Raw genomic sequence first — 23,287 nt, 5'->3', positions numbered from 1 at the left:
CTGCGCCAAAACCGGCTCTCCTCCCACCTACTACTAAATCAGGGGGCAGGTATTTCACGTGTACCCTCCAGACGACCATTAAACTAGGTCAAGGGTCAGTAGATATTCATAGAAAGTACTAATTTCTTGCATAAGTTGCTAAAGTTTAATTCGTGGGGCTCTCAGCTAGTTCATAGCTGGGGCCACATCCACCTCCTACCAAAGGAGGGGATGCTACAGGCTGGTGCATGTTGCGACAACTGTAGGAGGGTCTACAAGCTTGCTCCGCACTTGCTAATTAAACCAGGTAGCACGCAGGAGACCGGTGAGATGCGCAGAGATCTCTACCTCCCTTAGAATGTGGGGACTCGTTCAGGTTCGGACACCTATGTCCACATAGGGCTCCCTGTGTTGCTCCTACTTTGGTAGTCAAACTGGCACACTGGCCGCCTCCCCAGTTCCCCACAAAAAGTTTGCATGCGACCCTTTCCACCATATATGTAAATTTGCATCCTGTTTCTGATCCAATTAATAAATATTAAACTTGTATCACTCTTGTCATTGCAGCTGCTAAGCAGCCTATGAGGGATTACAGGGCAGCCAGTTAAGCTTCGACACACCTACTGGTCTATTCAGATATTAAGTTAAGGTCACTATTCAATTCGGGTAGTAGGTCAGATGTCTTGCGGCTGGTTGTGCTGTATATTAAGTTTATTTTAGCACAATGGCTTCTCTACGTAAATTTAACATACCCTAGGTCAAGTCATGGTCATAAAGCCAATTGTTTTATTAATATATTTACTTAGCAGCATACTTTGTTACGTACCGTATATCACTGATATCACGAAATTTTTAATTCCAAGAGAAAAGAATGTAGAATCATTGACATGAGTACGATGGTATTTAACACTTTTCTGAATGAAGAATGTATGTATCTATATGTATGTCAGAGAAGACCTTTTCTAAAACAAATCAACAAATCAGTTTAATATCATTACATGTTCTGTCATTTATGTCTGTAGAGCAAACGTTCACCACAAGGATTTCATTTTAATTAGTTTAGTTATCAAGGCAAACATATATTAGAAAACGCATAATTAAGTTATTGTGTACATGGACAAGTGATGAAAACAAACAGTGATCGTATATACTAATGTTAGTATCTAGTTACATTTTAATGAGATTATTCTGTCACGAACCATATATATGGAATGCGTCATATTGTTACCTATGTATATGTCCTAAAACTTTTTCATTGAGACTGGTGCATGTGTAATAAATGCATTTATGATTTCTTATTCTGGAAAATAACTCAAGATGTAAGTCTATAAATATTACTTTCTTATCAACATAATTGAAGTTGTCCATAATTAAAAAAGTACAAATCCAATACCTTCCCAAGAACAAGTCAGTTTATTGATCTGGATTATGAAAATTGTGATGTGTTTTTAGTTTCGAAATGTTTGCTTCCTCCAGGAAAGACATTTGTATCATACTTGAAAGCCAACAATGCATTTCAATATGATTTGCTTAATTGGTTTGTTTGTTTACAAAATCAAACTTAGAATTGATCATACCAGTTAATTGCGTTTGACATTTTTCCTTTCCAATTCAACGTGTAAATTGTTTAAATCGAATGAATACATGTATAGGATATGTTATGCATTTAATTGATTACTGTTCGATACCTTCACCTTTCATTCAAAGGAACATTTCGAAAGTTCTATTTCTGAAACCTTCAAAACGATTTTCTTGGGTCCCATCTTTCTCACATAAATTTTCTAACATTCATAAATGAAAATAATTTGATGAAATGTTTTGAGGTTTTTTATTTCGCATACGTGACTTTCAACATTGTATTCTGTTTTGATTCCCTGGACCCACCGCTGTATTAGTGTTGTAAGCCACACAAATACTTTCCATGTACCGGTAATACGTGTTAAATACTATAATACACTTGTATGTTGTAGAACATTACCTATATCTGTGTGTTTGGTGATGATATGTTGAAAATGATTATTAGCATTTTTATTTATATTTCCCTTTTTGTTAGATTACATATAAAATTATGATTTTACCAACCTTCCTACTGATGGTCCATGTTTCACAAGTTGAAACACAAACCGGAAGTTGCAAAGACATCTTACATGGCTTCCTGTCTGGACAATTGTCGTCCGCTCTCGGAGATTATCAAATTAAAGCATTGAAGCAGGAGTTCCTAAGGTTCACAAATACCATGCAGAGATCTATGAATGTATTCAAGGAACAAATGAAAGCTGATTTTGAGAAAAAAGGTACAAGACTATACTATACTTTTTCATCAATCCCTTCGGCTTAGTTCCCCCGTTCTATCTATAATTTTCTTTAATGCATTTTGTACACTAAGGACTTCCAACTAATCAAAAACAACATACTTTAAGAAAGAACTTCAAACGAGATGAGATACAAAGTCGTCATATAATTGAAATAATACAAAAAGATTAAGTATACATGTATATGTAAAATTTCATTTGTATAATACCTTATTTGTAACAGACAAGAAATTGTAAACAATCATTTTTGAATCAATTATAATTATTTGAAATGAAAAATCAAGTGGCTATAAGATTGCTTGCAATATTTATCAAATCCACATGCTTCTGAGCGTTATTTCCTAAGAATATATATGCATATATATAACATAAAATACATTTATCAAGGTCAAACAAATTAAAGCCACAATCTTGAAATTCATTATATGAAAGTATCCACCTCTCATATAATTCCGACTCAACGTATTGTTAAAACTGAATAAACATATACGTCCGCAAAAAGGGGGAACCGGACCTCCTGTCCTTTTCTTTTGGATCCGCCCTTATATAGATATGTATCTTGTACACGTAAAATAGAATTTCTCCGATTACGAGTTAACTTATTAACGTAATGTTCTTAACTCGTTCCACCTGATATTAATTAAGTCTATTATTACTACTTATTACTACTTCGTACATTCTGGATCAGCTCTTTGAACGAATAGGGCATGTCCTAGATCGCTCCACTTTTTACATTGATTGGCAAGCCTAAAACTAAAAAAAAACACATATATTCTGCGATGTAACTACGTTTGTAGATTTAGTGTAGTTGCAGTGCTAGGTGTATTCACATGTAGTTTTTAACTCACCTGAACCGAAGGTTCAAGTGAGCTATTCTGATCACAATTTGTCCGGCGTCCGTCTGTCTGTTCGTCTGTCTGTCTGTCCGTCTGTACGTCTGTCCGTAAACTTTTCACATTTTCGACTTCTCCTCCAGAACCACTGGGCCAATTTCAACCTAACTTGGCCAAAAGCATCCTTGGGTAAAGGGCTTTCGAGTTTGTTCACATGAAGGGCCATGTCCCTTTCAAAGGGGAGATAATCACAAAAATGCAAAAATAGGGTGGGGTCATTTAAAAATCTTCTTCTCAAGAACCACTGGGCCAGAAGAGCTGAAATTTACCTGAAAGCTTCCTGACATATTGCAGATTCAGGTTTGTTCAAATCATGGCCCCCGGTGGTAGGATGAGGCCACAAGGGGGATCAAAGTTTTACATACAAATATATAGGGAAAAACTTTAAAAATCTTCTCAAGAACCACTAAGCCAGAAAAGCTGAGATTTACATGAAAGCTACCTGACATAATGCAGATTCAAGTTTGTTCAAATCATGGGCCCCGGGGGTTGGATGGGGCCACAACAGGGGATCAAAATTTTACATACAAATATATAGGAAAAATCTTTAAAAATTTTCTTTTTAAGAACCACGGAGCCAGAAAAGCTGATTTTTACATGAAAACTTTCTGACATAGTGCAGATTCAAGTTTGTTCAAATCATGGGCCCCGGGGGTAGGATGGGGGCCACAAGGGGGGATCAAAGTTTTACATAAAAATATATAGAGAAAAACTTTTAAAACCTTATTCTCAAGAACCACTAAGCCAGAAAAGCTGAGATTTACATGAACGCTTCCTGACATAATGCAGATTCAAGTTTGTTCAAATCATGGGCTCCGGGGGGGGGGGGGTTGAATGGGGCCACAATAGGGGATCAAAGTTTTACATACAAATATATAGTTAAAATCTTCTTCTCAAGAACCACTGAACCAGAAAAGCTGATTTTTACATGAAAACTTTCTGACATAGCGCAGATTCAAGTTTGTTCAAATCATGACCCCCGGGGGTAGGATGGGGCCACAAGGGGGATCAAAGTTTTGCATACAAATATATAGTTAAAATCTTCTTCTCAAGAACCACTTAACCAGAAAAGCTGATATTTAAAAGAAAACTTTCTGACATAGTGCAGATTAAAGCTTGTTCAAATCATGGCCCCCGGGGGTAGGATGGGGCCACAAGTGGGGGGGGGGGTGGGTCAAAGTTTTACATACAAATATAGGAAAAAGCTTTAAAAATCTTCTTCTCAAGAACCATTGGGCCAAAGAAATTTACATGAAAGCTTTCTGACATGGTGTAGATTCAAGTTTGCAAAGGGTAGTTTGGACCATAATAGGGACTAAGGTTTTCCATGCAAATATATAAAGCACAGAAAATTTCCCTTTATTTTGTTTTGGATACCCACTTCCTCATCTACCTGAGGTTGAACTCACGACCTGTGGAACCAAATGTCATAGCAGCATGTAACCAGCGCGCTAAATCGCTCGACCATTTAGGCAAGTAAAAAAAAAACTTCCTTTTAATGATGATTGAACTTTCGCCACGCTGTCACGCTGTCACATGCTACAGGGTCATTGAGAATGGAAATGTGATACAGCTATTTAACGGAAATGTACATTTCCAAGAATCATACAAGATATAAATTGCATCTGAAATATTTGATATAAAGCACAGAAATAGCAATGAAATGTTGAATAAACATAACTACCCCAAGTGAAATATTTAAAATGTAGCACAGAAAATTTCACATAATTTATCTTAGATACCCACTTCCGCCCCTTTTCGGGATCTATTTAATATACAATTAAGAGTACGTGTGCGGAGAACTGGTCACTAGATATGAATATGAATGCGAGTTCGGTCGGAGAAAATGTTATTATTAAAGAAAATATTTATTCAAAATGAAAATAAATTCATTTCAATGGTTGGGTTTAAATTTACTAAAACAGGAGTTATCATATAACATTCGATAATTTTTCATAACTCAATTATTATTTTTATATACATCGATAAAAGTGATCACTATCGTGTTTAAATTATGGAAAATTCACTATTCTTAAACGTTTTATAGACTCACTATAATGACTCGGATTAATCCGTTTGCCTCATCATGATATAGGGATGTAAAAATTGTTTGAAAACATATCTTTATTTCAACCTAGAATATTAAGTATGTTAGAAACACACATTTATGGTCCAAGTCTTGCAGTTCCTTTTTGAAGTAAATCAAGTTGTTGCTTTTATTGTCTTTCTGATACAGGTAGAAGAAACAGAAGCGTTGTCTATACGAGATGGGGAAAGAAGACATGTCCCTCGAATGCTGAGCTGGTTCTCTCTGGTAAGTGTACATGTAGTTAAGAGGAACTGGATTTTCTGTCATGAATTGATATACTGCAATGCGGCAATACTCATGTAAATATTATCCTTCTTTGACAGGAATTACAGGTGGGTCACATTATACCCACTCGGGAGCGGCTGTTGATCCCCTTTGTTTACCAAGAGATCCTGAATGGGGCCAGTACAAAGATGGAACAGACGGCAATGAAGCTTATGTATATGGAGCAGAATACGAAACTGACGATTCTCTAACTAACTTGCACAGACTCCATGACCATGACGTACCGTGCGCGGTCTGTCTGGTACATAATAGATCTGTTCTTAGAGTCTTCCCCGGTACGTTTTAACTAGTTCATGTCATTCCTAATATTCCACATATCATAATTTAACCAACCTTAAAGATTGACACAGATATCAAAGATAAAGAATATACAAAATAGTTTCCAAAATACTAAAGATCTAACTGATGTTTCTCATTACTTTAGCAAGGAAAACTTGTTACAAAGGTTGGAAATTGGAATACGATGGCTATCTAATGGCGGGGTTTTATAATCATGCTGCTGCTACAACTTATAAATGTATGGATAAGAACCCTGATACTCTTGCTGGAGGTAGTTCTAATCACAATGGCTATCTTTTCTATTCCGTGGAGGTAATATGTGGCTCATTAAAATGTCCACCATACGTAAACGGACGGGAACTTGTATGCGTTGTCTGCTCCAAGGCATAGAGGTATCGGATAGGACAATGGAAATACATCCACACAATAAAGAAATTGGTTTCAGAATTAATAGCTGTGTTATTCTTTTTCAAACTTGATTGAGGGAATGATGAGAATAATGCTATACTCAATTTCGTCCAAAATGTCTCATATTTGCTTCATTCCAACGCTCACAATTCTATTAAAACAATAACTGTGTTGGCAGATATCAAACAAAATATATCCAATCTGACCTAAATAAAATATTTGTGTTGTTTGCATGTTTGTTCCATGGTAGCTCAGATCATTTAAAATTGAACAAAGGATATAATTTAAACCACAAGAAGTGTTATGCCTTTTGCACAATATTTTGACAACGGAGTACTCCGTTTGCCGGATCAAGACATAGGGCTTACTTCAAGGGATGCTTACTCCTCCTGACACGTGTTCCTACCTCTGGTATGTCCAGGGTCCGTTTTTCCCCAACTCTTTTCTTGTATTGCTTGTGGGGTTTATGAAACTAATCACTGTTCTTTATATTCGTCTTTCATTAGTTAAACATCAGACCTTAAATATAAATGTTTCAAGAGCACAGTGACAACGTCGAAGGAATTGTTTCTTATTTCTCAAAGAAACTTCCAATATGTCAGCAGAATAATTCAAACATTGAAAAAGAGTGGCTTGCTTTGTTGTTAGCTTTGCAATATTTGGTGTTTATTTGAATGTTACTGTATATCCAATATTTGTTTTACGGATTAAAGTCCTCTCATTTGTTGCATCAAATATCAAACAAGAATCAGACTCACAAGATGGAGTTTATTATTTAAAGAGTATGATATTGATATCAAACATATCAAAGCAACGAAAATGTTACAGCAGATGCCTTATCAAGAGTCTTGAGGATGTTATGTTATTTTGTCGTTGCTTTGATTGATGTACATTGTATGTTTGAGTTTTCATTGTCATTCAAACGTTTTTAAGGGCGGGTGTTCTGTGTATTACTATTTGCACTAAATTGACGTAGATAGTTCTAGAAAGTTATGTTTACTTGTTATTGACACCTGTGACCTAGATTGTTCTAGACTTCATGTCTCTCAAGATTGTACTAGAAAATTCATTCCTATTACATATACTGGAATTATTATTATAGAAAGAAAAGCTCAGCTTAGACACGTTTTATGCATTCTGGATTATTATACTGGGAACTACAATTTTGAAATTACTACTTTTTTGGGGTGGGTAGATTCTGTTTGGATTTATTGTTGAACTCCCGTAAGTTAATATTTTTGCTATTCTTAGAATTTTTCTATCAATTATTGATTGTAAAATAATCTTCTCAATTGTTTAATTGCACTTTATTATTAATTCTGCTGCGTTATATAAAGGATTTCTTCTGACCCATAAGAGAATCACCTTAAAAGCCGGAGATCCAATGTCGAGGCAGATGTGTAGATGTAATTAGAGCCCTTACTGCTACGGTCCTCAGCGTTAAGCACAGGTGGTACTTCTGAAGCCTTGTGTGGGCAAATAGTTCTCAACAGAAAGTAAAAGAAACAATGAATCAATCAGTCTTTATTGGTTTTTATCTGAAAATGTGATGTATCATTATGACTGAAATGACGAATGCTGGTAAAAAGTTCTGAATATTTGTCCTAGTCGTGATTTTGCATTGAAAAATGAAAAAATAAATGAATTCTACGTTAAATCATAATCATGACCACATTCGGGTAAAGGTTGAAAGATGCACCAAAAACATGCAACTCTTGTATTTAGTCGTAAACATTGTTCGATAAACGTATTATTAGGTGACTATTATTGTAACTAGATATAATGTTAGAACCTCTAACCTAGAAGACAACATGTGCTCTAAACTTGAGTGATTGATTAATAAAAAACTGAATCTCTGAATTTGTTTCAATTAAATATGTGATATTAAATATGTTAATTGATAAACAAAAATAAGGGGGGATACAGAAAGGGTTTGATCCAAAGTTATCATTTTCAAGGCATACTCTACCTAACATATGAATTGCTACGCATTATCAGGAAAAGCTGACTTTATAATCATTGAAAAACTGCGCTGCTACTGGAGGTTATCTCGCTTGTGTTGTAGTGATACTCTATGGATTACCAGTAGGCATGGTCTTTCCTAAAATATGTTTTAAGAAGATATACAAATCTCCCGAGGTATGTCTTGAATATCATCTTAATGAAAGGTGAAGATAACGAACAGTGATCAATCTCATAGCTCCTACAAGCAATACAAAATAGATAGTATGGCAAACACGAACCCCTGGGCACACCAGAGGTGGGATCAGGTGCCAAGGAGGAGTAAGCATCTCCTGTCGACCGGTCACACCCGCTGTGAGCCATATATCATGTTCAGGTAAAGGGAGTTATCCGCAGTCAAAATCAATGTGCCAAGAACGGCTTAACAATCGGTATGAAACACGTCAGACAGCATTTGACCCAATGATAGGTTATATTGACGAACTAGATCGTTACAACGACAATAGAATTTGTGAAATGCTGACTTCAATCGAGACTGTTGAAATCCCTGTACCATCAACTTGTTTGTCAGTAGCTTACCTCGATTTAAAAATTGACTATTCGCAGAACAAACTCTTGCATATCAAATCAGTTGAGATATATAAACAGTATGTGAAGGTATTAATGGAATATTGCTACATAAATATTGGAAGTTGACAATGGAGAAGCTGAAATCATCCCATTTGTAATACAGTTAATATCATTTTTGTAAAGACTCAAATATTTCTCTCCAACTTTGTTCAAGACACATACTTTTAAAAGTGCAACAAATGGTCATGTTTTTCAATACTTTTCTATATATTAGTAGTACCAGTGGGTTCATTATCATTTGAAGGCTTATATTCACATAGAAAGCAATTTAATTAATATGTATTTTACAGTATCTAACCAGGATTTCTCTTTTGTAGCTAAGGCTTTTGAATACATTAGTCTGATGTATTTCCGCGTTACAGATTTGGAAGTTCTTCTACTGCATTTTGAAAATGCTCAGCGAGGGACTGATTAGTTGACTCCACAGTTCGCAGTGACACATCACAATCCAATTATTTATTTTAAAGGACATATCGCATGTTTCAAAACTTTTGAATTTTTTCATCAATATTAATTCACTTCATGCCTAAAACTACTTGATATGTGTTTTAAATGAAACAGTTTGTGTAGTTTTCGAGTTTGAAAGCGACGAAATTCAAATCGTGCGATGTGCTTATTTTCTTCGATATTTGACGCGCCATTATCTGTGAGGTAATATGCGATCTCGAGCGATAAAATTTGGAAACAGTTGTTAGCCATTTCATAAACAGATTAGATTTAATTGACAAAAAAAAACAACAACCAATTTTCACATTAACGGCTTGTAAAAAATACAAAGTGTTATGGTGTTTGTGCCGTTTAAGGGTATACTTGCTGTCAGTAGAGAGGATTCGGACTGTGTTTTTCTTTCAATTTCCGAAGGTATGAGGGACAAGACGTGATTTTTTGTGGACACGACGACTTTGCCATAAAAAAAATCAGTAGAATTTGTTCCTATATATTTCCAAACAAGCACTCGGACAAAGACATAAATAAACTGCGAGAAAATGGTTCTATCGAAGCTACGCACTGTTACTTGCAAGGTGAAGATAACGAACAGCGACCAATCTCATAAATCCTATAAGCTATACGAATAGATAGTTAGGTAAACACGGACCCCTGGACACACCAGAGGTGGTATCAGGTGCCTAGGAGGAGTAAGCATCCCTTACGGCATATGTTTTTCGTTCTGCTCTCAAATTCAATACACACTCGCATCAACTGACCTTCACCTTGTAATAACATATAGACATAACTTATGCTCGCAGTTTCCACCAACTGAAAGTTTTAAAAAAGAAATTTAAAGATAAAAGATGATTGAACTTTCAATTATAAATGATGAAATATGATATTTCCCAACTTTGGAATGAATTATATTGCTTTCATCTTTTTAAGGAACGCGTTCGTAACAACAACAGCACGCAGCGCTCCCACTTCTTAAGTATCAACTTGCAGATTAAAACAATATTGATTAATACAATTGCTTGAATAAAATAATTTAAAAGTATTGTGAATTTCACTATAAATTTGATGATTTATTTTTCGAAATGCACCCTTGACAATAGGCCTAGTTGTCAATGATACGTAATCGTATCATAATACAGGGCTATCTAACTTATCCAAAAATAAATTTAATAATAATTGCACTGTACATTTTGAAAAAGCAACAACGCTAATTACAGTTGTTTAACCCCTTCTCTACCATGCCGGTCAATTTGACCGGTGGGGCGTAAAAACAGGGCAACGCAAAAGGAGTGCCTCTAAATCTTTGAAACTACGGTCATAAGATATATAATCTATGCATGTAAAAATCAGTTAAGTAAATAAAGCAATTAAATTAATACAAGCATTTTAAGTGAAAGATGGCTTCGTTTAAATATGACGCAACGCTTTGTCGCAAGGCCATTTTCCCCCTCGATACAATTTTTTTTCTATTTTCTGTATGAATGCACTATTTTTCATATTTTTGAAAAGCATATATTCCCTGCTTTTAAAAATATAAAAATTATTTTTAATGCTTGGCAAAGTTATAAGAAAATAGCAATTTTTTGGACATGTACGATTTCTTACGATTTTATTTCTCAATGTTTAAACAGATCGGCGTTTTACTAACATTCATATATGGAAATAGGGAAAAGTAAATACAGCCTGTAAAAGTAGAGGGAAATTTCGTTTTGATGGGCCCTTATTCGTGTTATAATTATTGGTAGTTTTTATATTACGATAAAATGATATTGGGACATGCTGCACGGTTTTCTTTAAAATTAGTGACAAAACGTTGTCGCTGAAAGCGATCGATGGGCGTTGCACAATAAAGTAGTGAAAACTATTAGTATGTCCTCTATTGGTAATTAAATACTTTTTGATACACTAAAACAATATACACATATGTATGAAATGATCAGCCAGGTATTCTCTGATTTTTTAAAAAAAAAGTATAAAACCATTATTTGTGAATAACAGTTACACTACCTACTTGTAACTCCATAAAACACCTAATGAGAATGTTACATGGTAGAATGAATTAAAAAGAATAATAAAATACTTCAAATTCAGATATAAACTTTATGTAATATTTGTTCCGAATAGAAATAAAAATATTTCTGCGAAACAAAGAAAAACAAACCAGTCTGCATATTGTATATACTTTTTTCCCGTGATCCGGATCGCGGCCACGGGGTTTTCTGAAAGTGTGCACGGGCAACACACGAGTTTCCGTTTCAACGAAAACTCCACACCGAACGCTTGTAATGTATTTTACATATGTTTTGAGAACGATCCGATGTCAGATGAAGAAGATGCACTGGATCTCCTGTTGCAGGGTGACCCAAACGATCATGCATTCAGTATGAACATGTAAGGTGATGTAGCCCCCCCCCCCCCCCCCCCGCCATTTTTGGTCTCTCATTACCTGACGCGCGAGTGTAAAAAGGGGTCAGATATAGTGTACGATGATAAGGGGGTTGGTGGTTTTAATCAGACTGGGCATTCATGACCGCTGGTGCGGAGTCTATTTTCCAAGATTTTTCTATGTTCATAAAAAGATTATCTTTGTGTGAAAAGAAAACACACTCCGTTATATCACATTATTGTATTTTCGTAATAATAGAATTTATTTCCGTAATTTGAGTGTTTTGTTCATAATGTAACAGAAATAAAAACGATATGTGTGTTCGGGACAGAAGGTCGGGGAGTGGGGGGGGGGGGGGTAACATCAATCAAAGTCTGGTTATGACAGGCTATTGAAAAATCATATAAATTTCTCTTTTAGCTTATATACACTTAGTAGCTTATGACTATAAATTACATGTGATCCATACATTCTGGTGTGCTATGAACTGATGGGCATGTTTCCATTTCTTGCCTAGATTTCAACTAAATCCACACCCCTTCAGAGTACCATGTCAGGGGATTTAGACACTGTGTATAATGAAGAACCAATTCAATTCTACTTTAAATCTGGGGCTATTCTATTTCCCTCAGAGTTACTGTATTTTCGCTGGACCCTGTATGTTTTAAACTGAATTTCGTCAGTATTTGTCCCCATGTATATGCTAGGCGTAATGTTCACACCTCCATGATGCATATCTTTCCTTTTTCATACCCACTCTGCTACAATTGCAATGTATAATGAAATATTCCATTCATTTCTAACACATGTATGTCATCCCTTACCAAATGGCACTTCAAGGACATCTCTATCTTTAATTGAATATGACCAGTACTTTCGTGCGAAACTGTCCCTTACTATCATGGAACTTATATTTTACTTTAAAACATAAACCAATAATTCTTAATAAACATTTGTAATTTTTCATCTTTAAAAAGGTTATTGACATCCCAATCTTTAGTGGAAAGCTTTCAGGTATCTTCCGCTAGTGACAGTCTACTGGCAAATCCAGACATGCATTGGAAGGATGCTGATGTAGAGGACACAGGGACACCTGATCCAAGAACTGTGGCATTTCATTCGGAGTGACAACCTGGCATTCAGTTGGTATTACTCTTTGAGGTTGAATATACGGTTAAATACATATACATTTAGTTAACATTCAAATGAATCCAGATAATACATTCACAAATGGAATCATGGCATTATGGTACACTGATATGCGTGTACCATTTTACTGTTTATCGTAGCATTACTAGATATAACATGCAATACAAAAAGGAGACTAAATACGGAAAATCACTATTCTGTTTGTAATTTTAAGGTATGATAAGTGTTTTAAATACTAAAAAATAAGGTATGATGGCTATTACTGATTATTTGCAATTTCCTGTCAGATATGGGACCGAATTATTCAGAGAACTGTAAATTTGTTGAAGCTGTTTCTGACAGAGGATTTGGTTTTCTCCATCTGTGTTGCCGCCAGCCATTATGCTGAGATGGTCATATCTAGGGGGAATGATTGTCATATGTTTCCCAAGGAAGTTCGCAGCCTGTCACTGCATGAAAAGGAACTGTACAGGTATTATTAGTTTTAAAGTACCGATATTGTAACAATGATTTCCAGTTTAAAATGAATAATAAAATGCATTTCAATAAGATTACCTTTACCAAAATTAATCTGGCTGTGGATCTAACACATTTTTTAAATGTGTACCCTTGATAACATTTCATAAGTAATTAAACGCATAATTTTCAAAGGGCCTTGGTTATAGAAAATATTTGCAGAGCCAATTGAATATTCAAAAGCTCTGAGAATACATCAGTATTTGTGGCTAAGTATAAGGAAATCTCTTTCCCCCCCAGATTTTTTGGGGGGCATTATCTTATGCACGTCTGCTGAGAAGTTCCAGTCGATAGACAGATATTGGTCAACGCATGCCCCTATCGGAAAAACCCACTATCAAGAATAATGTCTAGAAATAGGATGTATATTTAATTACTGTTATAAAATTTAAAAATTCATTTCAAAATTAAGGATTATATCCTTCATGCATAGCTCTTATCCTTAGACGAATTCGACTCCACTTTTCTGGCACACTGTTTTCCCTATAATACCTCTAACACTTCATTGTTATTTCGGATTTCAAAAATGTCGGTTGAGCATCATTGAAGAGACATTATTTGTCGAAATGCGCATCTGGTGCATCAAAATTGGTACCGTATAAGTTTTACATTTAGGAAGTTGAATATAAGAAGAACATTTTTGTTAAATATAATAAGTACATTTAAATTCAGTGATTGAAAGTAAGTACTTGAATATTCGTATACATTGGACTTGGGGAGGAAAAACGGGCAGTACGTTTTCATAACATTTGATATAATAATGGTGTTGTTGCTTAGCAACCAAATATATTTGAATACAAAAAATAGACGATTTTAGATTTTAACAGTAAATATCTTTGTTTTAATAATGCAAATATTTATACTATTTAGTGGAACATAATGACAAAACGTCATATTATTAGAAAATGATGAATATGTATATCATAGCGAAATTTCCATTTTATGACCTTTGACCTTTATTATCTTCATTGCATTTTTTGTTTAAAATGATTAAGATCTAGTCGAAAATTATATTTTTAAAATAATGTGACATTTACTAATCATCATGCAATGTAAATATGTTTAAATTGTGTCGAATGGATGTAGAAAGAAAAATTATGGTCAAAAGTATACCATGAATGTTGTTACTTAACAACCAAAAATATTTGTTTGTCAATAAAATTGATTAATTTGATTGTGATTTTTTGTAGTATTTTAAAAGACACTTCAGCTCATACATTTAGAATTTCCTTTGTTTGATTCGAATCTAGTGAGAGGGGTCGTAATATATATATTTCAGAGAGAAAAAAAAGACTGCAAAAAAAATTGTGCACTTCAATGACTTCTGAGCCCGTATAACTCTGGGGTCGTGGGATAACACGAACAAACTTTATAGACAACATGTTCCCTGTCCAATTCTGAACAAAATTATATGTCACATGCCTACCTAAAATGGTGATACATGCAGATTTAACTCGATTTAAAAATATTGTCATTTAGTCTTTGAAAACCTCTAAAATGTGACGGTAAAGACAGGGTTCAAGAAATGGCATTACCAAATAGTGTTTAGACAGCGATCCCATGTAAACATTATTCATTCGCAAATGCAGATTTCGTATTCGCTTTCCTCGCTACATTTAAGTTGCTATTTGTATGCACTGGTGGCTAAAAGATATAAGACTCGGGAAATTTGTCAACATCGAAATAAATGTTATCCATGGTAAATAAATTAAGCCCCTAAAACCTGAGTTTTTAAAACTATCTAACACTACTTTTACAACAAGTTGATCGACGAAGGTCGCATATGACGTCACTACCACGTGACTATCTATCTAATCAACTAGGCTTTTTGAAATTGGAGCTTAGATTTAAGTCTGTATTGTGGCTAATTATCGCAATGCTTCAGCGAACTAACTAGTACAATTAATTTCTATAAGGATAAGGAAGACAAAATGCATATAATCCTGTATACTTTCGAAACACGAGATGTGTCCTTCAAGTATTAAACTAGGGTAACTCAAGCTAATGTTCACTGCTAAGGGTTCTATGAGTTATTTATCTGTATTTCTTGGAAACCGGCCGGGTATGGTAATTGCTTCATTTCTCACCAACGAAGACACCATTTTCTATGCATCGTTCCTGTCAACCAACTTGTACACATGTGATTTTAAAGCTTGTGTTTATTTTTGAAACTTACAACTACTTCACTGAAAAGAGAATGTGGTCTGCCTTAAATTTTATGCAACCAGGATACTGCTGCATAATAATGAAAAAAAATTATAACATTTTATCCTTTGATTGATCGATTGTATATTGTTTAACGTCTATCTCGAGAATTTTTCACTCATATGGAGATGTCGCCATTACCAGTGAAGGGCTTACGGCCTTAGAGAAGGGAGGGATTTTTATTGTGCCTCACTTGCTGTAACATGGGACCTTGATTCTTGTGGTTTCATCTAGAAAACCAAATATCTTGCGAATATACAATTCTTAAAATACTTGTTAAAACAAGAATTAGCTATCAAAAATATGCACTATGACACAAGCGATTCTAACTTGATGAATATATTCCAATACTAACTAAAAATGTATAGCATGGTCATGATCCAGAAAAAGTATGTGAAAAGATCAAAGGAACCTTTTACCAAGTTGCCACTGTTACCACTCAAAGAGACTACAGAACAAATTTATTTTGTCGATGATTTGACAGTGAACTTATATTAAAAAGGGTTAAAGGTGGCAATTCCTCGATTACATCCACTTTAAAAGTAGTTTCTGTGTTCCTTCTCCATCGGATACTGACGGAGGATCCTCGTCATCCTTTTCTTCAATTTCGTGGTACTTTTAGTATCCAATTCAGTTTGCGAATTCATAATCACCGAGTCTTGTAAATATTTTATCCGTAATCATAGTATTGACACTGTCGTTTGGAGAATTTTGACGCCATAATGTGGGATTGCATTTATTTTCTGTTTTGATTAGCAGATATTTCGCTACTATTTCTGTTGGTTCATGCCACGCTCATACGCGATATATGTTTGATATTTTTTGTATGATTTTACGCGTAATTGAATGTGATTGTATCATATTAAATATCTAAAATTTATCTCATTGTATCGGTCACTGAAATTGAATTATACAACATTAGTATAAATAATGGGTCACAAATTGGCTTCTGTATCACGGAATATATTGAGAGAGATCATATACATGTAGGTCATATATGCATTTGTATTTCTTATTTCATTACAATCGAGAGCAACAGTAGCAAATTACATTGCGAGGTATCACTATTCACAATTACCTCCACGTCAAAATTTCTTTCAGCGAAGATGTAACATTTATTATTCGAGGATATAGTCGGACTCGGAAACACATTTGTTTCAAGACACGCTATCTGACGCATAACACAGAACAAAACCCCATTAACAGCAATATTCACACTAAATATCGACTTAAATAATATTAAACAAGGGTAGATAGAAGAGTATAACTACAAATCATTTACAATGAAAGCAGAGTTACAGAACTTGATGTGAATGGGATTGTACAGAAGTGTGCCACCTAACATTTGTTATGAGGAGAAAATAGGAGGAATGGCCATGACCTAAGGTTTATGACGAGGCGTATTGTCTACCTATATCAATAAGTGAATGTTCGTAATTTCAAATCATAACCTCAAAATTTAATGCCTTAGAATGCATTGCCTAACTTTTTATTTTATATTGCTGATAGGAGTTATGAGATTGATCACTATTCGTTATATTCGCCTCTCATTCCTGAATACATATCCCTTATACATTCTATTTTAGAGACATTTATCAATGATCAATGTTAAATTGTTTTTTACGACTTTACCAATGATCCTGATGCAAATTATTTTGAAAAAATAAAATACATCCTATTCATATACTTGAAAATCAATATAAATCTGAGTTTTAATTACGTATTTAAAAAAAGACATGTGACAGAAGTTTGAAGTTAACTTTAAAACTTTATCAATTTCAATATCAAACATCTTATCTCACATATTTCGCAATTGCTACAAAATATCGACGACTTTATAACCTTGAATTCGTAAACAAACCATCTAGAAATCAATATGTTGTAACAGGTGGAATATTGACTGTCAATGAACTCGAGGTGTAAGTTACATCTTGCAACATATATTTGGGGAAAATCTGTTATGAAATCAAACTATTTGAATCAAAATACAGATCGATTTGACACTCATTAATTTATAGAGTATGAGGGTGTCTTCCAAACCAAATTGGCGAAATCACAAGTTCCTATATATTTCATATGCATGATATTGCACTTAAAAGCAATAAATCAGTCGATGCTATTGAATTCTAAGTTATTCTGTTCGTAGATGTATGGTATCTTTAATCCATTGTTTATCATGTTGATTTTTATCCAAACAATCAACCTGCATGTTAGATGTTTTTACCATCTGAACCACACTGACCTGATGAGGCATGTATTTTAAATGGCTTAATTCAATTTGAGTCAGTGCATGTTACATGTAGATCATATATCACATAAGGTGTTTAAGGACAGAATGAGATAATTGATAACGTAAAATCTAAAGATTGCAAAAACAGGAAGAATGGCCATGACCTAAGATTTGTGACGAGGCGTATTGTCTACTCACATCCATAAGTGAATGTTCGTAATTTCAAATCATAACCTCAAAATGTAATGCCTTAGAACACATTCATAAATGTAAAACTTATACGGTACCAATTTTGATGCACCAGATGCGCATTTCGACAAATAATGTCTCTTCAGTGATGCTCAACTGAAATGTTTGAAATCCGAAATAACTATGAAGTTTTAGAGCTAAATATAGCCAAAATCAGCGTGACAAAAAAGTGGAGCCAAATTCGTCCAAGGATAAGAGCTATGCATGAGGGAGATAATTCTTAATTTTGAAATGAATTTCTAAATTTTATAACAGCAATTAAATATACATCCGTATTTTCAAGCTTGTAACGAAGTACTTAGCTACTGGGCTGTAGAGACCTTCGGGGACTAACAGTCCACCAGCAGAGGCCTCGACCCAGGGGTCATAATGTAAAACTTATACAGTACCAATTTTGATGCACCAGATGCGCATTTCGACAAATAATGTCTCTTCAGTGATGCTCAACCGAAATGTTTGAAATCCGAAATAACTATGAAGTTTTAGAGCTAAATATAGCCAAAAACAGCGTGCCAAAAAAGGTGGAGTCAAATTCGTTCAAGGATAAGAGCTATGCATGAGGGAGATAATTCTTAATTTTGAAATGAATTTCTAAATTTTATAACAGCAATTAAATATACATCCGTATTTTCAAGCTAGTTACGAAGTACTTAGCTACTGGGCTGTAGAGACCCTCGGGGACTAACAGTCCACCAGCAGAGGCCTCGACCCAGGGGTCATAATGTAAAACTTATACAACACCAATTTTGATGCACCAGATGCGCATTTCGACAAATAATGTCTCATCAGTGATGCTCAACCGAAATATTTGAAATCCGAAATAACTATGAAGTTTTAGAGCTAAATATAGCCAAAAACAGCGTGCCAAAAAAGTGGAGCCAAATATATATCCCTTTTACATTCTATTCTAGAAACATTTATTAATGGCTAATGCTAAATTGTTCTCTACGACTTTCCCAACGTTAATGATGCAAATTATTTTGAAAAAATAAAAGTAAAATACAACCTATTCATATACTTGAAAATCAAGATAAATCTAAGTTTTAACTACGAATTAAAAAAAAATATCTGTGACAAACATGTGGATTTAATTCTAAAACTTTATCAATTTCAATATCAAATATCTTATCTCACATATTTCGAAATTGCTACAAAACCTCGACTACTTTTTAACCTTGAATTCATAAACAAGCCAAGGAAAAATCGATATATTGTAACAGGTGTAATATTGAATACACGGCAGTCAACGGACAAGTCGTTTAAGTTATATCTTGCAACATACATTTGGGGAAAATCTGTTGTGAAGTCAAAATATTTGAATCAATATACAGATTGATTTGACACCAATGAATTCATAGAGTATGACGATGTCTTCCAAACTAAACTGATGAAATCTCCAGTTGCTATATATCTCCTATTCATGATATTGCACTTTAAGGTAGCTCACTACACTAAAACTTATACTCTCTATGGCACCACATCACGAGATGGCGATTTAAATGTTTTGTGAAATTAATTGTGTCGATCGATTTCTTTGTCTATCATCGTAGATCTGTGGTTAAAGCATTGGGCTGGTGAACCGCAGATCTCGAGTTCAAATCCCACAGAGTCTTTTGTTCATATGTGTTGAAATATTGTTTTTGAAAATCATGTTTTTATCCAAATTTGTAGATTTTTTGCCTTTTTGGAATATATACTTATTATATATCATCATATGTTTTATAATTAAATCAATTCATATTGATTTGAGAAACTATTTCTGGGTGTAGTGAGCCACCTTAAAGCAATAAATCAATGACTGTTATGAAACTCTAAGTTATTCTGCTTGTAGATGTATGGAATCTTTAATCCATTGTTCATCATGTTGATTTCCACACAAACAATCAATCTGTATTTTAAATGTTTATACCGTCTGAACCACACTGATCTGATGAGGTATATATTTTGAATGGCTTAATCCAATTTGCGCCAGTGCATGTTACATGTAGATCAGGAGGAGAGAATTGATCATGTAAAATCCAAACATTGCGACTTGCGACCAAATACTGTATGAGAAAACGAACTTATTTTACATGGGCGTATCAAGAAATTGGAGTAACAGGTACAAGTGTTTGGGTACTGTCATTGATAGCATAGAGAGGCAGATTGACCCAATTTCCTCTGAAGTTCTTATTTTGAAGGTTTTGTAATTACAATACACCAGTTTGTCCATATAATAGCTCTAAAACTTCATTGTTATTTCGGATTTCAAACGTTTCGTTTGCGCATCACTGGGGAGACATGATTTGTCGAGGTGTGTATCTGTTGCATCAAATTTGGTACCGTATAAGCTTTACACCATCTTAGAGGGAAATTGTATTTAAGTATAATACAGTATAGAGTTGTACTATGAAATATGTGGAACTTTGAATGACAATACAAATCAGTTTGATCTTTCGATTCACTATGGCAAAGACTTTGATACACTTAAAAATAAACATTTGATCCGATTTGCTGTAGTTAAAAGCTTGATATGAACGTGCATTAATTTTGAAATTACAAAACTTTTGTTAGAAAAGTATCAAAACGTACGACATTACACAACTATTCTTCAGATAAATCAGAGACTAGATTTCTTTACATTATATATAGAAAAAATATCTCACAGTGGACTTGAACTTGACTTTGAAATATATCAACAGTGTATATCTATTAACATGTGCTGCTAAAGTGAATAAGTTTCATAGCTTATGTCGATTTTGTTTGTAGTAGAATTCTATTAGTTCAAATCAATATTCCGAAAACGTATTCGAATGGGTTCATAGTGCATCAAAATTGGTACCGTATAAGTTTTACACTATGTAAAACTTATACGGTACCAATTTTGATGCACCAGATGCGCATTTCGACAAATAATGTCTCTTCAGTGATGCTCAACCGAAATGTTTGAAATCCGAAATAACTATGAAGTTTTAGAGCTAAATATAGCCAAAAACAGCGTGCCAAACAAGTGGAGCCTAATTCGTCCAAGGATAAGAGCTATGCATGAGGGAGATAATTCTTAATTTTGAAATGAATTTCTAAATTTTATAACAGCAATTAAATATACATTCGTATTTTCAAGCTAGTAACGAAGTACTTAGCTACTGGGCTGTAGAGACCCTCGGGGACTAACAGTCCACCAGCAGAGGCCTAAACCCAGGGGTCATAATGTAAAACTTATACGGTACCAATTTTGATGCACCAGATGCGCATTTCGACAAATAATGTCTCTTCAGTGATGCTCAACCGAAATGTTTGGTTGGTTAGCTTCATTATATGAATAATAATGTAGCTTTTTTAGAGGTATGACATATTCAGGAACTTATTGCATTGAGTTATTGTATTGTTGTATCGTATTGTATTATTGTATACAGAGCACCAGCAAGAGGGATCTAAGAGGGAAGGTGGGTCTTGAGTCTGGCAGACGTACATGTGACAGGGGATGCTTACTCCTCCTAGGCACCTGATCCCACCTTTGGTGTGTCCAGGGGTCCATGCTTGCCCAACTATTTATTTTTTATTATATACCCATCAATGTATTGTTCTTTGATACTGTGGATTTCACAGCGTGTGATCCGGATCACCACCCTGTGGTTTTCTGATTCAGTATCAGTATTCGTGGAAGCTGATAACGTCACAATGATGTCACAATGCATCAACGCAACGTTTTTTGTTTTTTTTTGTTTTTTTTTTTTGCTTAAAATATTGGCTGTATCACAAACAAAACTGCGTACACAAAACATAATTTCACTGTATGTCTGTATTTTTGATAATTTGGATTACATTTATTATCTCATAAAGATGGATTTAAAATGCATGAGGGTATATAATAAATTTATCATTACTACAGCAACTTGATCCGAAGAGTTGGATGACGTCTCGTTCACAGGCACGGATCATCAGATCAAACTCCACGCTTCGCGTCTCGTGTGATCTGATGATTCTCGCCTGTCAACTCGACGTGATCCGACTCTTCGGATCAAGTTACTGTAGTAATAATATATATTTGTATTCCTTATAGGAGTTATGAGATTGATCACTGTTCGTTATCCTCATCTTTCATGTGACCAAAAATCTACTGTTTTGAATTTCGTACTTTGATAGTACTAAGCGTTGTAACTATCATTGCAGAACTTGCTTTAAAAACCTCTACTGATCATTCATTACACGCAATGGTTTTCAATTACCTTATTTTCCCCACTACTTTCAGTTCGCAAGTAAGTGATCGTTTCTTGCCCAAAGGCCCAAGGGCAGATATTTGTTTTCGTCTGGTAACAAGCGAGTAAACACAGAGTTGTTATGAGAGAATACATGATTTCGTGTTTGATATGCATTTTTGAGCGCTGGCCTAATATGTGATATGAGTTTTTGATCAGTTGTTTTTTCGCCAACTGTGACGTCATCCGTATTGTTATACATACATGTATGCTTATTGAGCACTTAATGAGATTAGTGTTATTGCTCATGGATATGAACCTCTTACGAAAAGTATTGACATCAACCTATTTTGCATTCTACTCATTTTAAGACCAGATATTGACATAGTCGTATATCTTCTTACCTATAATACCATGCAAAAGTAAAGGCAACGAACAGTGATCAATTTCATAAATACTATCAGACAAACCGCGAACTCCTCAAACAAAATAAATTTGCAAAGAAAGGTCTAACAGTTGGTATTAAATATGTCAGAAGAAAGGCGAAGATAACGGACTGTGAACAATCTCATAACTCCTATAATCAATACAAAATATATAGTTGGGCAAACACCCGCTGTGAGCCCCATATCTACTGCTGCATTTCATCTTTGATAATTACAATTACAATAATACATTTACGTAGCAGCACACTTTGTTCCATACCCGTATATCACCGATATCACGAATTTTTTTTAATTCCAAGAAAAAGAATGTAGAATCATTGGCACGAGTACAATGGTATTTAACACTTTTCTGAATGAAGAATGTACTTATCTATATGTATACCAGAGAAGACCTTTTCTAAAACAAATCAACAAATCAGTTTAATATCACTGCATGTTCTGTCATTTATGTCTGCAGAGCAAACGTTCACTACAAATATTTCATTTCAATTAGGTTAGTTATCAAGGCAAACATATATTAGAAAACGTATAATTCAGTTATTGTGTCCATGGACAAGTGATGAAAACAAACAGTGATCGTATATACTAATGTTAGTATCTAGTTACATTTTAATGAGATTATTCTGTCACGAACCATATATATGGAA

At 34.5% G+C, this 23,287-nt stretch overlaps 1 protein-coding gene across 1 annotated transcript; it reads left to right on the top strand.

Moving 5' to 3' along the window:
* The first annotated feature begins 1,211 nt into the window (after positions 1 to 1,211).
* LOC130050315 (short-chain collagen C4-like) lies at positions 1,212 to 6,288 on the top strand. The gene is made up of 5 exons (XM_056150029.1): positions 1,212 to 1,298; positions 2,033 to 2,273; positions 5,421 to 5,498; positions 5,597 to 5,833; positions 5,983 to 6,288. The coding sequence occupies exons 1-5, from the start codon at positions 1,248 to 1,250 to the stop codon at positions 6,225 to 6,227; spliced, it is 852 nt and encodes a 283-aa protein (XP_056006004.1). The 5' UTR covers positions 1,212 to 1,247; the 3' UTR covers positions 6,228 to 6,288.
* The last annotated feature ends 16,999 nt before the right edge of the window (positions 6,289 to 23,287 follow it).

Source organism: Ostrea edulis, chromosome 9 (assembly GCF_947568905.1).
Source record: "Ostrea edulis chromosome 9, xbOstEdul1.1, whole genome shotgun sequence".
NCBI classification, from domain to species: Eukaryota; Metazoa; Mollusca; class Bivalvia; order Ostreida; family Ostreidae; genus Ostrea; species Ostrea edulis.
Note: the sequence above shows the minus strand (reverse complement) of the source record. Positions and strands in the feature narration are given on the sequence as shown.

Excerpts from the sequence above, each read along its gene's own strand:
- LOC130050315 (XM_056150029.1), top strand. The coding sequence starts at position 1,248 with ATGTGTAATAAATGCATTTATGATTTCTTATTCTGGAAAATAACTCAA. Across the intron at positions 5,499-5,596 it reads TGCTGAGCTGGTTCTCTCTG|GAATTACAGGTGGGTCACAT; the intron begins GTAAGTGTACAT and ends CTTCTTTGACAG. Across the intron at positions 5,834-5,982 it reads TGTTCTTAGAGTCTTCCCCG|CAAGGAAAACTTGTTACAAA; the intron begins GTACGTTTTAAC and ends TCATTACTTTAG.